Raw genomic sequence first — 12,865 nt, 5'->3', positions numbered from 1 at the left:
CCAGTCAGAGTCCAAGCCTTCCCGGATCCGAGCGACTTTATCATACAGGTACTGTACAAAATCCTCGGCCCTCCCCTCCAGGGGGTCCCCGCCTCCCCTCAATTGAAGGAGAGAGCGGGTCACCCTGAAGAGGGCGGCCGGGCGGTTATCTGATGACGCGATGAGGGTGGAGTAGTAATTGGTTCTAACCACCCTCATCACCACTAGGTAGGGCCTAACATATGTTTAACCGTAAGCACCACTGGCCAGGGTCACCCAATACGCCGAACCAGGTCATCTTAGTTCTAGCATTATCTGAGCTTGTCTGGTCAAAGTCTCAGGGGCCGAAAGCAAGCTGCTGGATCTGCAGCGCCACTAGATGGCGCCTGAGGGCCTCAATCATAGAATAGAATAGAATGCAGTAGAGCTGGAAGTTTGACACCGCTGATGTAGAGCGTTGCAATAATTTAAACAGCTTGATTGATTATGATGGCTTATTTCAGTGGTGGCGAACCTATGGCACAGGTGCCAGAGGCGGCACTCAGAGCCCTCTCTGTGGGCACGGGCGCCGTCGCCCCAGTCCTAGGCCTTCAGCTGGGTTTTATAAAACCTTTTCGCTTGAGGCCTCCGCCGCCGTGTGCAAAAAAAAAAAAGGTTCAATCAATTTCAACTTCTCGCGGGGGAAAAAAAGATCTTGCAAAGTTGGAATTGATTGATTGAACTTTTTAGTCCCACCCAGTCTGCTGTTACTACCGCAGCCACGCCCAGCCAATGGGCCACACCCACCCGGCACTCGACGATGCATAAGTGGGTTTTGGGTTGCAGTTTGGGCACTCAGTCTCTAAAAGATTCGCCATCACTGGCTTATTTCATCACTTAAATGTGGTATCCATGTGTATTTTTTCCCCTGTTCTGTTTTTCTCTCTCTCCCAGGACATCCTTTTTGATGCGAATACTCACAGAGTGAAGAAATTTGTTTTGCATACCAATTATCCTGGTCATTATAACTTTAACATGTGAGTAAAGAGCTCTAATGTACGTACTCCATTTTCCATTTCAGTTTGAAAAGTTATGAGCTAAACAGCAGCTTTTATGGCTTTCTCCTAACTGCTAATTCCATCCTTGCAGTTATCACCGTTGTGAATTCAAGATCCCACTCGTTATTAAACGAGGTAAGAAAGAGGAATCTTTGCCAAAAGGTATGTGTGAATAGAAACATCCAATAAGAATGAATTATGGGCTCCTGTGGGTTCTAAGACCCTTTTTAATGTGTTCTAAAAAAGAAAAAAGTTTTAAACAAGCGAAGTTGAGAATAAGCCCAAAGTTACAGGTTGTGAAGCTGACACGCTTTTAGGCTCAAGATGGCCAACAATATGGGTGAATTTACAAAAGATTAAGGAAACAAAACAGACAAAAACTAGGGCTCCCATCCTAATATATCCCCAGCTTCTTGGTGTTTTATTAGGCATTTGCTAGGACGGGTAGGCAACCTTGGCTCTTTTATGACTCGTGGACTTCAACTCCCAGAATTCCTGAGCCAGCATGGCTCAGCTTGGAAACCTCTCTCTTTCCCCTCGGCATGGCTGGCTCAGGAATTCTGGGAGTTGAAGTCCACGAGTCATAAAAGAGCCAAGGTTGCCTACCCCTGCGCTAGGAGGATTGTGCCACTGACATGTAATCTTATAAAATGCTTGTTATTTTTCTCCCCAAAACTAGAAAGCACCGAGTCACAGACGGAAACCTGCACGACTTATAGCAAGGTAAGTCACAAAGAGGAGCTTCTTAGAACAGCCCTGACCTTTACAGGTGTTTTACCTGTTTTTTGTTCAGTTTAACAGGAGGGGAGCTGAAAAAGACCATTTCCCAGGGGCTCTCAGAAAAATCTGGGCTTGATGGGTTCATCCCAGAACACGGCTTACTTTGAGATATTTGCAGTTTTAAGTTTCCAGTAAGGTCCACGAAAGAGCAGGCTTCATTAGCCAGAAACTAGGCCTTGGGTCACCACTGAGAGACGTTTGCAGTTCTTCCAAAATGGCACCTGAATTCTGGGAATGAGACGCATGCCGAACCTTTTTGCATTTGTTTTTGACTAAGGATATTCACAGAGGGCTTCATTCTCTCAATTTCCTTTTTTTCTTGTAGTGGGATAATATTCAAGAGCTTCTTGGACATCCTGTGGAAAAACCCGTAGTTCTTCACAGGTAAAAAAGAGAAGGGGGAAAAAAAAGTTTTCCTTTGGGAAGAAATAGCATACCTGGCTAGCAAGATATGGAGGGGAAAAAATCACAGCTCCAAAAATGATATTGAGGAGCTGAAAAGGGATAGATTCTAGATTATTTAGTACTGCTGCAGAATTCTACTCAGCCTTCATTTGCATCACGCAAAACTCATTGTCAGAATAGAATACAGAATAGAGCTAGAAGGGACCTTGGAGGCCTTCTATCTAGTCCAACCCCTTGCTCAAGCAGGAGACCCTATATCATTTCAGACAGGTGGCTGTCCAGTCTCATCTTAAAAACCTCCAGTGATGGAGCACCCACAACTTCTGGAGGCAGGCTGTTCCACTGGTTAATTGTCCTCCCTGTTAGGAAGTTTCTCCTTAATTCCAGGTTGCTTCTCTCCTTGATTAGTTTCCAGCCATTGTTTCTTGTCTTGCCTTCTGGTGCTTTGGAAAATAAATTGACCCCCCCTTTTCTTTGTGGCAGCCCCTCAAATACTGGAAGACTGCTATCCTGTCACCCCTACTTCTTTTTCACTAGACTGGCCATTCCCAATTCCTGCGGCCATTCTTCAACCCTTGTAACTTTGAACGGTCACTAAATGAATATTTGTCCTCAGTTACCATCTGAATTTTGATCAGGTGACCAGGGGGATACTGCAGTGGCTGTAAGCCTGAAAAACGATCGTAGGTCACTTTTTCCCCAGTGCTGTCGTAACTCTGAATGGTCACTAAATGAATGGTTATAAGTTGAGGACTGCCTGTACTCCCATCTTCACTGTTATTTTATTTGTCGAATAATATGATAGAATTTATTACTTTCTGAATAAGGGGTAGCACAGCAAAGAATGTGAGGCGTCTTCATTTCATAACGTCGGTTCAAAGCCAGCAAAACATACATTGCGGAATTGCGCCCCGTTTTGAAAAATTCAAGATTCCTAAAAGGGCGTGTTGTTTGTTTTTTTAATCCTAGCTGAGATTCGCTTTCATACAACCGGTCAACATACCTGCTTCTCTCTTTCCTACAGGTCGTCCTCCCCCAACAACACAAATCCATTTGGGTCAACCTTTTGTTTCGGATTACAACGGATGATCTTTGAGGTTAGGAAAGCAACCGTCAGCTGGGGTTGGGCTGGGTTGAAATATTGCTGTGCCTTTTTGAAAAAAAAACGGGTTAGGAGCAATTTAGTGCAGGGGAATTCTGGGAGTTGAAGTCCACGAGTCATAAAAGAGCCAAGGTTGACTAACCCTGATTTAGTGGATCAATTTTGCAGCCTTCCCTGCCGTCTTTTCCGTTGAGTTGCTTGTGAGAAGACGGCAGGGAAGCTGCAAATGTCATTCACGTGAAACGCTGGAAGCATTATGAGCTGGTTGTTAAGTACCCAGATTGCGGTTATGTGGCCTCAGGGGTGCTAAGACAGCCAGAACTTCAAGGACTTGTTATAAGGGCCACTTGTATCAAAGCACCATCATAACTTTGAACGGGCAAATGATCATTAAGTGGAGACTGCCCGTAGTTCATCTGGNTCCTTGTGCCTGTCGATTGTGAAATGTGTGGTTTAGGCTACACAGCAGGGGTGAATCTGGAGAAGGGTCAAAAAAACACCCCGTTTGGAGGCCCTAATTGGAGACCAACCATCTTTTCGTACGAATTCAGGACACACGTTAAAAACAGCCAGCCTTGTGGACATCATCTTGAACTAACCCACACACACACACACACACACACAGAGGCACGGATGCACTTTTCCAGCAAATGCCTCTGATTCAGGAGGTTTCACACACACACACGCACACACCAAGCTATAGCTGTAGCCATTATGTCAAGCTACGGCATGTTTATCTATGTTTTGTTGAATAAACCACAATTGCCCAGGTTAACACTCTACACCAAACCCATAAACTTTGATTTTAAAGATACAGGGGCTCCATTCTCCTGGTAACCTAAGTTGGAACCGAATCAAATCACCTTATCACTCACCAAGTTACTTGAAGCAGATCCTGGTTTTGTGGAAGAGACGATTAAAGTTTCCACTAAGTGCTTTAATGTAGAGATTACGGCAGAGACCATCAACCTTTTGGGCACCAGGGACCGGTTCCGTGGGGAGAGGTTTTTCCACGGACCGGAAAGTGTGTGGTTTTGTGTGCTGCCTGCATTCCACGGATGGGGCTTGGCTTGTTTGTGCGGCCCGGTTGCTGGCATGCCATGGACTGGTACCGGTCCATGGTCCAGGGCTTGGGGACCACTGGATTACGGTGCTGCTTTAGGAATGTAAAGAAAGAATTTATCCGTGGCGCGTTGGCGATAACTTTTCAATTTGATTCCCACAGCCAAACTTTGCCCACGGCTTAGCCTCTCTGCAAATCCCACACGGGGCAACTGTGAAACGCATGTACATCTACAGCGGAAACAGCCTACAGGATACGAAGTAGGTCCCTTCCACATTTTGGAAAATATGCCCAGATTATTTGTGAACGTTGCTTTTTCGTGAATATAGGTAGTCCTCGATTTACAACAGTTCCTTTAGTGACTGTCCAAAGTTACAAAGGCACTGAAAAATGTGAATTATTGCATTAGTCTTTATTGAAGTTAGTCTTTCACCGAGATGTGTTTCATCTTCTGTTTTGTGCTTAAACTTTTTTTAAAAAAACCTTTGTTCAGTTCAGGAAACTCTTTTAGTTTCCAGGCTGAAAAATCTGCACATTCACAGATTGATTTCTTGGCATGCAAACCATCTCTCAAAATTCTGCCTTTTTTTTCTTCTCCTAAATGAATGGCCTCTGGGGATACAGTGAATATCCAGAATAAAATAATAGGGCTTTTGGCTTTTATTTGTTGGCAAGCTTCAAAATATGGTTTATCAATTCAGCCATTCTTTAGCAGAGGCTTCCCCTTTGTCTTGTGTTGGACTACAGTTCCCATCATCCTCCAGTCAGCTTCTGGAGTTGGACTTGCCCTTCCAGTGTGGTGTCTAATTTGAGTTAGGAAGATTGGGATATGGAACCTTCAGGATCGGTAAAGGAGTGTATCACATTTTAAATTATTGACATTCATTTATGCTTTTAGGGCACCTATGATGCCACTTAGCTGTTTCCTCGGAAACGTGTACGCAGAATACGTTGATGTTTTGCGAGATGCCGCTGGACCCTCAGGTTTACGACTGCGATTACTCACTGCAGGTAGGTCCAGTTCTGCTCACCACAATATAAAAAAGATGCTGAGACCCTAGAAAGAGTGCAGAGAAGAGCAACAAAGATGATTAGGGGACTGGAGGCTAAAGCATATAAGGAACGGTTGCTGGAATTGGGCATGTCTAGTTTAATGAAGAGAAGGACGAAGGGGGACATGATAGCAGCCTTCCAGTATCTCAGGGGCTGCCCCAAAGAAGAGGGAGTCAAGCTATTCTCCAAAGCACCTGAAGGCAGAACGAGAAGCTTATCAAAGAGAGATCCAGCATAGAACTAAGGAGAAATATCTTACCTTTAAGAACAATTAATCAGTGGAATGGTTTTCCTTCAGAAGTTCTGAGTGCTCCATCACTGGATGTTTTCAAGGAGAGACTGCATAGCCATTTGTATGGAGTTGTATAGGGTTTCCTGCTTGAGCAGGGGGCTGGACTAGAAGACCCCCCCAAGCTCCCTTCCAGCCCTATGAGTCTATATTCAATGTTCTAATTCCAGGTTAAAATATTTGTTCTTGGTTTTCCCGTTAAAGACACTCTCGTTCACATAATTTTATTTTCTAAGGCAATTGGGATCCGTGCAGGTGCTTTGGAATTATTCTGCAGTTCTCACATCTTCCTTTCTCTTTTATTTCTCCTGTGTAGGTTGCGGTCCTGGTGTGTTAGCCGATGCCAAAATACGGGTATCTGAGCGTTGTGTGTATTTCGGTGATTCGTGCCAAGATGTTCTGAGCACTTTGGGGTCCCCTCACAAGGTTTTCTACAAATCTGAAGATAAGGTTAGGTGAAATCCACGCAGATCCTTTTTATAGGCAGCCTGCAAAGACCTTCACTCTGGTCTTTCTTGATGTTAGATAAATTACAGGTGATCCTCAACTTACGACCACAATTGAGCCCAAAGTGTGAAAAATGGTCATAAGTCACTTTTTTCAGTGCTTTTTTCGAACTATTCTAACTCAAGGACCACCTGTGTTCTGTTTAGTTTTCTTTAATTTTCCCTGCTTGTATTTATCAGCAAAATATTTTTAATGTCATTTTAATGTATTGAGCGTTGTGGGGGTTTTAATTGTGAACTTACGCCTATACCGAAAGTGGCATATGGGTGGATGTGGTTTCCCACTAAATACAGGGAAGTAGTCCTTGACTTAACAATTATAATTGAGCACAAGATTTCTGTTGCTCAGCCGTCGTTTAAGTGCATTTTGCCCTATTTTACAACCTTTTTGCCACTGTTGTTAAGTGAATCACTGCAGCTGTTAAGTTGTTAACATGGCTGGCCGAGGGATTCTGGGAGTTGAAGTCCACTAGTCGTAAAGTGATCATGGTTGGAGACCCCTGCCGTGCAGGGTTGAATCCGTTCCTGATTTCTCCCGTACAGGTTATGTAATCCATTCAGAGCTTAAGGCTCCCCTTTTCCAATAAGTGCCAGCCACTGCTAAGTTTGAAAATGAAGCTGTTTTTTTTTTCCTTATTTTTTGCAAACAGATGAAAATCCATTCCCCTTCGCCTCACAAGCAAGTTCCTTCAAAGTGCAATGATTTTTTCTTCAACTACTTCACGCTTGGAGTGGTGAGTTAAAGATGGGGTTAGTACGTGCCACTAAACCATGTTTGTTTAACCATAAGCACCACTGGCCAGGGTCACCCAATACGCCGAACCAGGTCACCTTAGTTCTAGCATTATCTGAGCTTGTCTGGTCAAAGTCTCAGGGCCCGAAAGGAAGCTGCTGGATCTGCAGTGCCCACTAGATGGCGCCTGAGGGCCTCAATCATAGAATAGAATAGAATGCAGTAGAGCTGGAAGTTTGACACCGCTGATGTAGAGCGTTGCAATAATTTAAACAGCTTGATTGATTATGATGGCTTATTTCAGTGGTGGCGAACCTATGGCACAGGTGCCAGAGGCGGCACTCAGAGCCCTCTCTGTGGGCACGCGCGCCGTCGCCCCAGTCCTAGGCCTTCAGCTGGGTTTTATAAAACCTTTTCGCTTGAGGCCTCCGCCGCCGTGTGCAAAAAAAAAAAAGGTTCAATCAATTTCAACTTCTCGCGGGGAAAAAAAAGATCTTGCAAAGTTGGAATTGATTGAACTTTTTAGTCCCACCCAATCTGCCGTTACCACCGCAGCCACTCCCAGCCAATGGGCCATGCCCACCCGGCACTCGACAATGCATAAGTGGGTTTTGGGTTGCAGTTTGGGCACTCGGTCTCTAAAAGATTCGCCATCACTGGCTTATTTCATCACTTAAATGTGGTATCCATATGTATTTTTTCCCTTGTTCTGTTTTTCTCTCTCTCCCAGGACATCCTTTTTGATGCGAATACTCACAGAGTGAAGAAATTTGTTTTGCATACCAATTATCCTGGTCATTATAACTTTAACATGTGAGTAAAGAGCTCTAATGCACGTACTCCATTTTCCATTTCAGTTTGAAAAGTTATGAGCTGGAACAGCAGCTCTCAACCTTTATGGCTTTCTCCTAACTGCTAATTCCATTCTTGCAGTTATCACCGTTGTGAATTCAAGATCCCACTCGTTATTAAACGAGGTAAGAAAGAGGAATCTTTGCCAAAAGGTATGTGTGAATAGAAACATCCAATAAGAATGAATTATGGGCTCCTGTGGGTTCTAGGACCTTTTTTAATGTGTTCTTAAAAAAAAAAAAGTTTTAAACAAGCGAAGTTGAGAATAAGCCCAAAGGTACGGGTTGTGAAGCTGACACGCTTTTAGGCTTAAGATGGCCAACAATATGGGTGAATTTACAAAAGATTAAGGAAACAAAACAGAAAGACAAAAACTAGTGCTCCCGTCCTAATATATTCCCAGATTATTGGTGTTTTATTAGGCATTCGTTAGGACAGGGGTAGGCAACCTCGGCTCTTTTATGACTCGTGGACTTCAACTCCCAGAATTCCTGAGCCAGCATGGCTCAGCTTGGAAACCTCTCTCTTTCCCCTCAGCATGGCTGGCTCAGGAATTCTGGGAGTTGAAGTCCACGAGTCATAAAAGGGTCAAGTTTGAAGACCCCTACCCTAGGCCTAGGCTGCTTTATGACTCGTGGACTTCAACTCCCAGAATTCCTGAACCAGCATGGCTCAGCTTGGAAACCTCTCTCTTTCCCCTCGGCATGGCTGGCTCAGGAATTCTGGGAGTTGAAGTCCACGAGTCATAAAAGAGCCAAGGTTGCCTACCCCTGCGCTAGGAGGATTGTGCCACTGACATGTAATCTTATAAAATGCTTGTTATTTTTCTCCCCAAAACTAGAAAGCACCGAGTCACAGACGGAAACCTGCACGACTTATAGCAAGGTAAATCACAAAGAGGAGCTTCTTAGAACGGCCCTGACCTTTACAGGTGTTTTACCTGTTTTTTGTTCAGTTTGACAGGAGGGGAGCTGAAAAAGACCATTTCCCAGGGACTCTCAGAAAAATCTGGGCTTGATGGGTTCATCCCAGAACACGGCTTACTTTGAGATATTTGCAGTTTTAAGTTTCCAGTAAGGTCCACGAAAGAGCAGGCTTCATTAGCCAGAAACTAGGCCTTGGGTCACCACTGAGAGACGTTTGCAGTTCTTCCAAAATGGCACCTGAATTCTGGGAATGAGACGCATGCCGAACCTTTTTGCATTTGTTTTTGACTAAGGATATTCACAGAGGGCTTCATTCTCTCAATTTCCTTTTTTTCTTGTAGTGGGATAATATTCAAGAGCTTCTTGGACATCCTGTGGAAAAACCCGTAGTTCTTCACAGGTAAAAAAGAGAAGGGGAAAAAAAAAGTTTTCCTTTGGGAAGAAATAGCATACCTGGCTAGCAAGATATGGAGGGGGAAAAATCACAGCTCCAAAAATGATATTGAGGAGCTGAAAGGGGATAGATTCTAGATTATTTAGTACTGCTGCAGAATTCTACTCAGCCTTCATTTGCATCACGCAAAACTCATTGTCAGAATAGAATACAGAATAGAGCTAGAAGGGACCTTGGAGGCCTTCTATCTAGTCCAACCCCTTGCTCAAGCAGGAGACCCTATATCATTTCAGACAGGTGGCTGTCCAGTCTCATCTTAAAAACCTCCAGTGATGGAGCACCCACAACTTCTGGAGGCAGGCTGTTCCACTGGTTAATTGTCCTCCCTGTTAGGAAGTTCCTCCTTAATTCCAGGTTGCTTCTCTCCTTGATTAGTTTCCAGCCATTGTTTCTTGTCTTGCCTTCTGGTGCTTTGGAAAATAAATTGACCCCCCCTTTTCTTTGTGGCAGCCCCTCAAATACTGGAAGACTGCTACCTGTCACCCCTACTTCTTTTTCACTAGACTGGCCATTCCCAATTCCTGCGGCCATTCTTCAACCCTTGTAACTTTGAACGGTCACTAAATGAATATTTGTCCTCAGTTACCATCTGAATTTTGATCAGGTGACCAGGGGGATACTGCAGTGGCTGTAAGCCTGAAAAACGATCGTAGGTCACTTTTTCCCAGTGCTGTCGTAACTCTGAATGGTCACTAAATGAATGGTTATAAGTTGAGGACTGCCTGTACTCCCATCTTCACTGTTATTTTATTTGTCGAATAATATGATAGAATTTATTACTTGCTGAATAAGGGGTAGCACAGCAAAGAATGTGAGGCGTCTTCATTTCATAACGTCGGTTCAAAGCCAGCAAAACATACATTGCGGAATTGCGCCCCGTTTTGAAAAATTCAAGATTCCTAAAAGGGCGTGTTGTTTGTTTTTTTAATCCTAGCTGAGGTTCGCTTTCATACAACCGGTCAACATACCTGCTTCTCTCTTTCCTACAGGTCGTCCTCCCCCAACAACACAAATCCATTTGGGTCAACCTTTTGTTTCGGATTACAACGGATGATCTTTGAGGTTAGGAAAGCAACCGTCAGCTGGGGTTGGGCTGGGTTGAAATATTGCTGTGCCTTTTTGAAAAAAAAACGGGTTAGGAGCAATTTAGTGCAGGGGAATTCTGGGAGTTGAAGTCCACGAGTCATAAAAGAGCCAAGGTTGACTACCCCTGATTTAGTGGATCAATTTTGCAGCCTTCCCTGCCGTCTTTTCCGTTGAGTTGCTTGTGAGAAGACGGCAGGGAAGTACGTTTACAGTAAGTGCACTTTGCGACCTTCGTAATACTCGACCAACAATTCATGGGTCTAACGCCAATACACCGGAGTCCCCACGATTCTGTCGGTCTTGAAGTTCCTGAACAATATTCCCGGTGAACATAGTTTCGTGGTAGTATTGAAACTTGCCCGTTTACTAGTAATTCACCTCTGACGGGCATCAAGTAGACCGCATGCTTCCTGTCTGGACTACCTCGCAGGGCTGACGTCCCTTTCCATGGGATTGGCTGAGCCAGCCCTTCCCTGGGGATTCTGGCCTGGCCTTCATCCGATGCCTTCTCTTGCTCCCGATCCCCTTGGCTGCCATTTTGAAGTTGTTGGCCATCTTTTATTCGCAGGTGATGCAAAATAACCACATTGCGTCCGTCACCCTTTACGGCCCGGCCCGGCCCGCCATCCAGACCAAGACCCTGGACCTTCCCCAGTGAGCAATACCCATTGAACATAATGCTACACAATTAGTTCAGCGTGCCTTGAGTTGCTGCCGCTTATCATATGGAAAAGCACGAAACGGTGGAGAGCATGTGTGGGTGTGCGTGTTTATAGGTGTGGCACAGAGAGAGAGAGAGAGAGTGTGTGTGTGTGTGTGTACAAGAAAGCTTGGCCCGCGCTCTCTGTGGATGGCAGAGACCGGAAATCCTCTGGAGCTGAACCTTGCAGGACTTGGAGCCAGTGGCAGAGGCACATAACACACACACACACACACACACACAACTAGGCAGCACTACCATTAATCCTCTCTTCTCGCTTGGCCTCGGAAGATGCGGCATAAATGCAGAGTTGGATGGTGGAAGAGCTTCCGCAAGAACTCCACAACTTAGAAGCACAAGTTTCTCAGCCTTGGGCATCTGGAAGCAGGTTTCTTTATATATAGATAGATAGATATATGTATATGTATTTTTCCCCCCTTTCTTTCCCATCTGTGTTTGCGTTCCACGTATTCAGAGTCGCGTTCCTGTGTTTTATTTTGCTTCTGGGGAGGGGGGGGGGAAGGAATAAGACAAGAATATGGGTGGATACAGACTCACACAGAGCTCCTGTATAGGTGTGTGTGTGTATATATATATATATTAAAAAAAGTACATGGGTATTTCGGTAGCTTGGGATGTCACACCAGGCTCGGCTCGCAGGAAGAGACAAGCCCATAATTTCAGTCATTGGATGTTGGAAACGAGGCACAAAGCAACCTAAAGACTTGGTGGTCATATATATGTGTGTATATATTTGCACTGCATACACTTTAATTACTTGATCAGATCTTTACCAAGTGGTGGGCGTGAGTGGAGGCTGGGATAAGTGTTTGCCACACCTAAAACAGTGGAAGAGAATCCGATGCAATTTTTTTCTGCACTAATGCTTACTTGACGCAATGAAGCAATTTTGTCTCCTGCCACGTTGGGTGAACTAAACCCCACTTTCCGGGGTTGGAGAGGAGAAACAAAACTCGAGTTAGATGATTCCTACGAATTATGCTTTTAGGAAGAGTTCGGATATAATTTTTTTTTCCTTCTGTATGCAAAACAGATAAATAATATGCATTCTCCGAAGAGGGATGCGGCTACCTTAACTGTCCTCAATGTGACATGGATCTGATTGGAAAGTCTGATTTTCTGCTCCTTGTCTCGTAAACAAGTTTAGCGGGGAAATTAGCGCTGTTCATACCAGATTCCTTTTTCTCTCTCACATATATCCTGCTGAGATGAAATGGAAAACATGTCGCCTTAAATGCACAGGAATTTTCCCGAGGACTTTTTGAGGAGCACCAATCCAGGAGGAGAAATTTCTGGGTTGTCTTAACTTGTAGCACTGCAGAATGAGGACTGCCTCTGCTTTTTTTTTTTAATTTAATGCCAAAATTTTAGCCAAAGAGATCCTTAATCTAGTTTCAACATTTCTACGTGTATAGATAGACATAGATAGGAAAAGAGATCAGTGTTGGGCAGGTCCACATCCTCCATCTGTGGCAGGGAAAAAATAATAATTGAGTGACGTCTAGTTAAAGTTATTTAACACTTGTTATTTCAAGAAGATTTTAAGGGAACGCATGTGATTCTTTTGCTGCTTTTTGTCTAAAAAAAAGTAAATAATAAATGGTCTTGCTTTTCTTTCGATCGCAACCCTTTTTACAACAGCCAAGAGAATTAAAAAAAAAAAACCGCACAGAGAGAGGTTTATAATTTTATCTCATTTTTTTAATATTTTGGTGTAGCAACTTGTGATATAAATTATAGATGATTTTTGTGAGTTTTAAAACTGTGTGTAAATACAGATTTTTGTAAATACAAAAAGAAAAAAAAAACATTTTGTAATTTTAATTCTGTGTACAGCGAAAGCGTGTATAAATTTATCCACAAATGAGGAATAGGGAAT

The 12,865-nt window shown here is 43.9% G+C and overlaps 1 protein-coding gene across 1 annotated transcript in view; it reads left to right on the top strand.

Moving 5' to 3' along the window:
- The window catches only part of LOC107293765 (UPF0183 protein C16orf70), a 14,999-nt gene extending 3,939 nt beyond the window's left edge, over positions 1-11,060 (top strand). The window contains exons 5-19 of the mRNA XM_015822941.1: positions 913-995; positions 1,108-1,178; positions 1,696-1,739; positions 2,122-2,180; positions 3,226-3,298; positions 4,529-4,626; positions 5,265-5,377; positions 6,025-6,158; positions 6,865-6,948; positions 7,678-7,760; positions 7,881-7,951; positions 8,641-8,684; positions 9,067-9,125; positions 10,169-10,241; positions 10,834-11,060. Coding sequence (XP_015678427.1) covers positions 913-995; positions 1,108-1,178; positions 1,696-1,739; positions 2,122-2,180; positions 3,226-3,298; positions 4,529-4,626; positions 5,265-5,377; positions 6,025-6,158; positions 6,865-6,948; positions 7,678-7,760; positions 7,881-7,951; positions 8,641-8,684; positions 9,067-9,125; positions 10,169-10,241; positions 10,834-10,923 — 1,179 coding nt within the window. The 3' untranslated portion in view covers positions 10,924-11,060. The remainder of the gene's footprint in view (positions 1-912; positions 996-1,107; positions 1,179-1,695; positions 1,740-2,121; positions 2,181-3,225; positions 3,299-4,528; positions 4,627-5,264; positions 5,378-6,024; positions 6,159-6,864; positions 6,949-7,677; positions 7,761-7,880; positions 7,952-8,640; positions 8,685-9,066; positions 9,126-10,168; positions 10,242-10,833) is intronic.
- The last annotated feature ends 1,805 nt before the right edge of the window (positions 11,061-12,865 follow it).

Source organism: Protobothrops mucrosquamatus, unplaced genomic scaffold (assembly GCF_001527695.2).
Source record: "Protobothrops mucrosquamatus isolate PMUCROS unplaced genomic scaffold, P.Mucros_1.0 scaffold1729, whole genome shotgun sequence".
NCBI lineage: Eukaryota > Metazoa > Chordata > Lepidosauria > Squamata > Viperidae > Protobothrops > Protobothrops mucrosquamatus.
The sequence above is the reverse complement of the archived record's forward strand: the minus strand, read 5'-3'. Positions and strand labels throughout refer to the sequence as shown.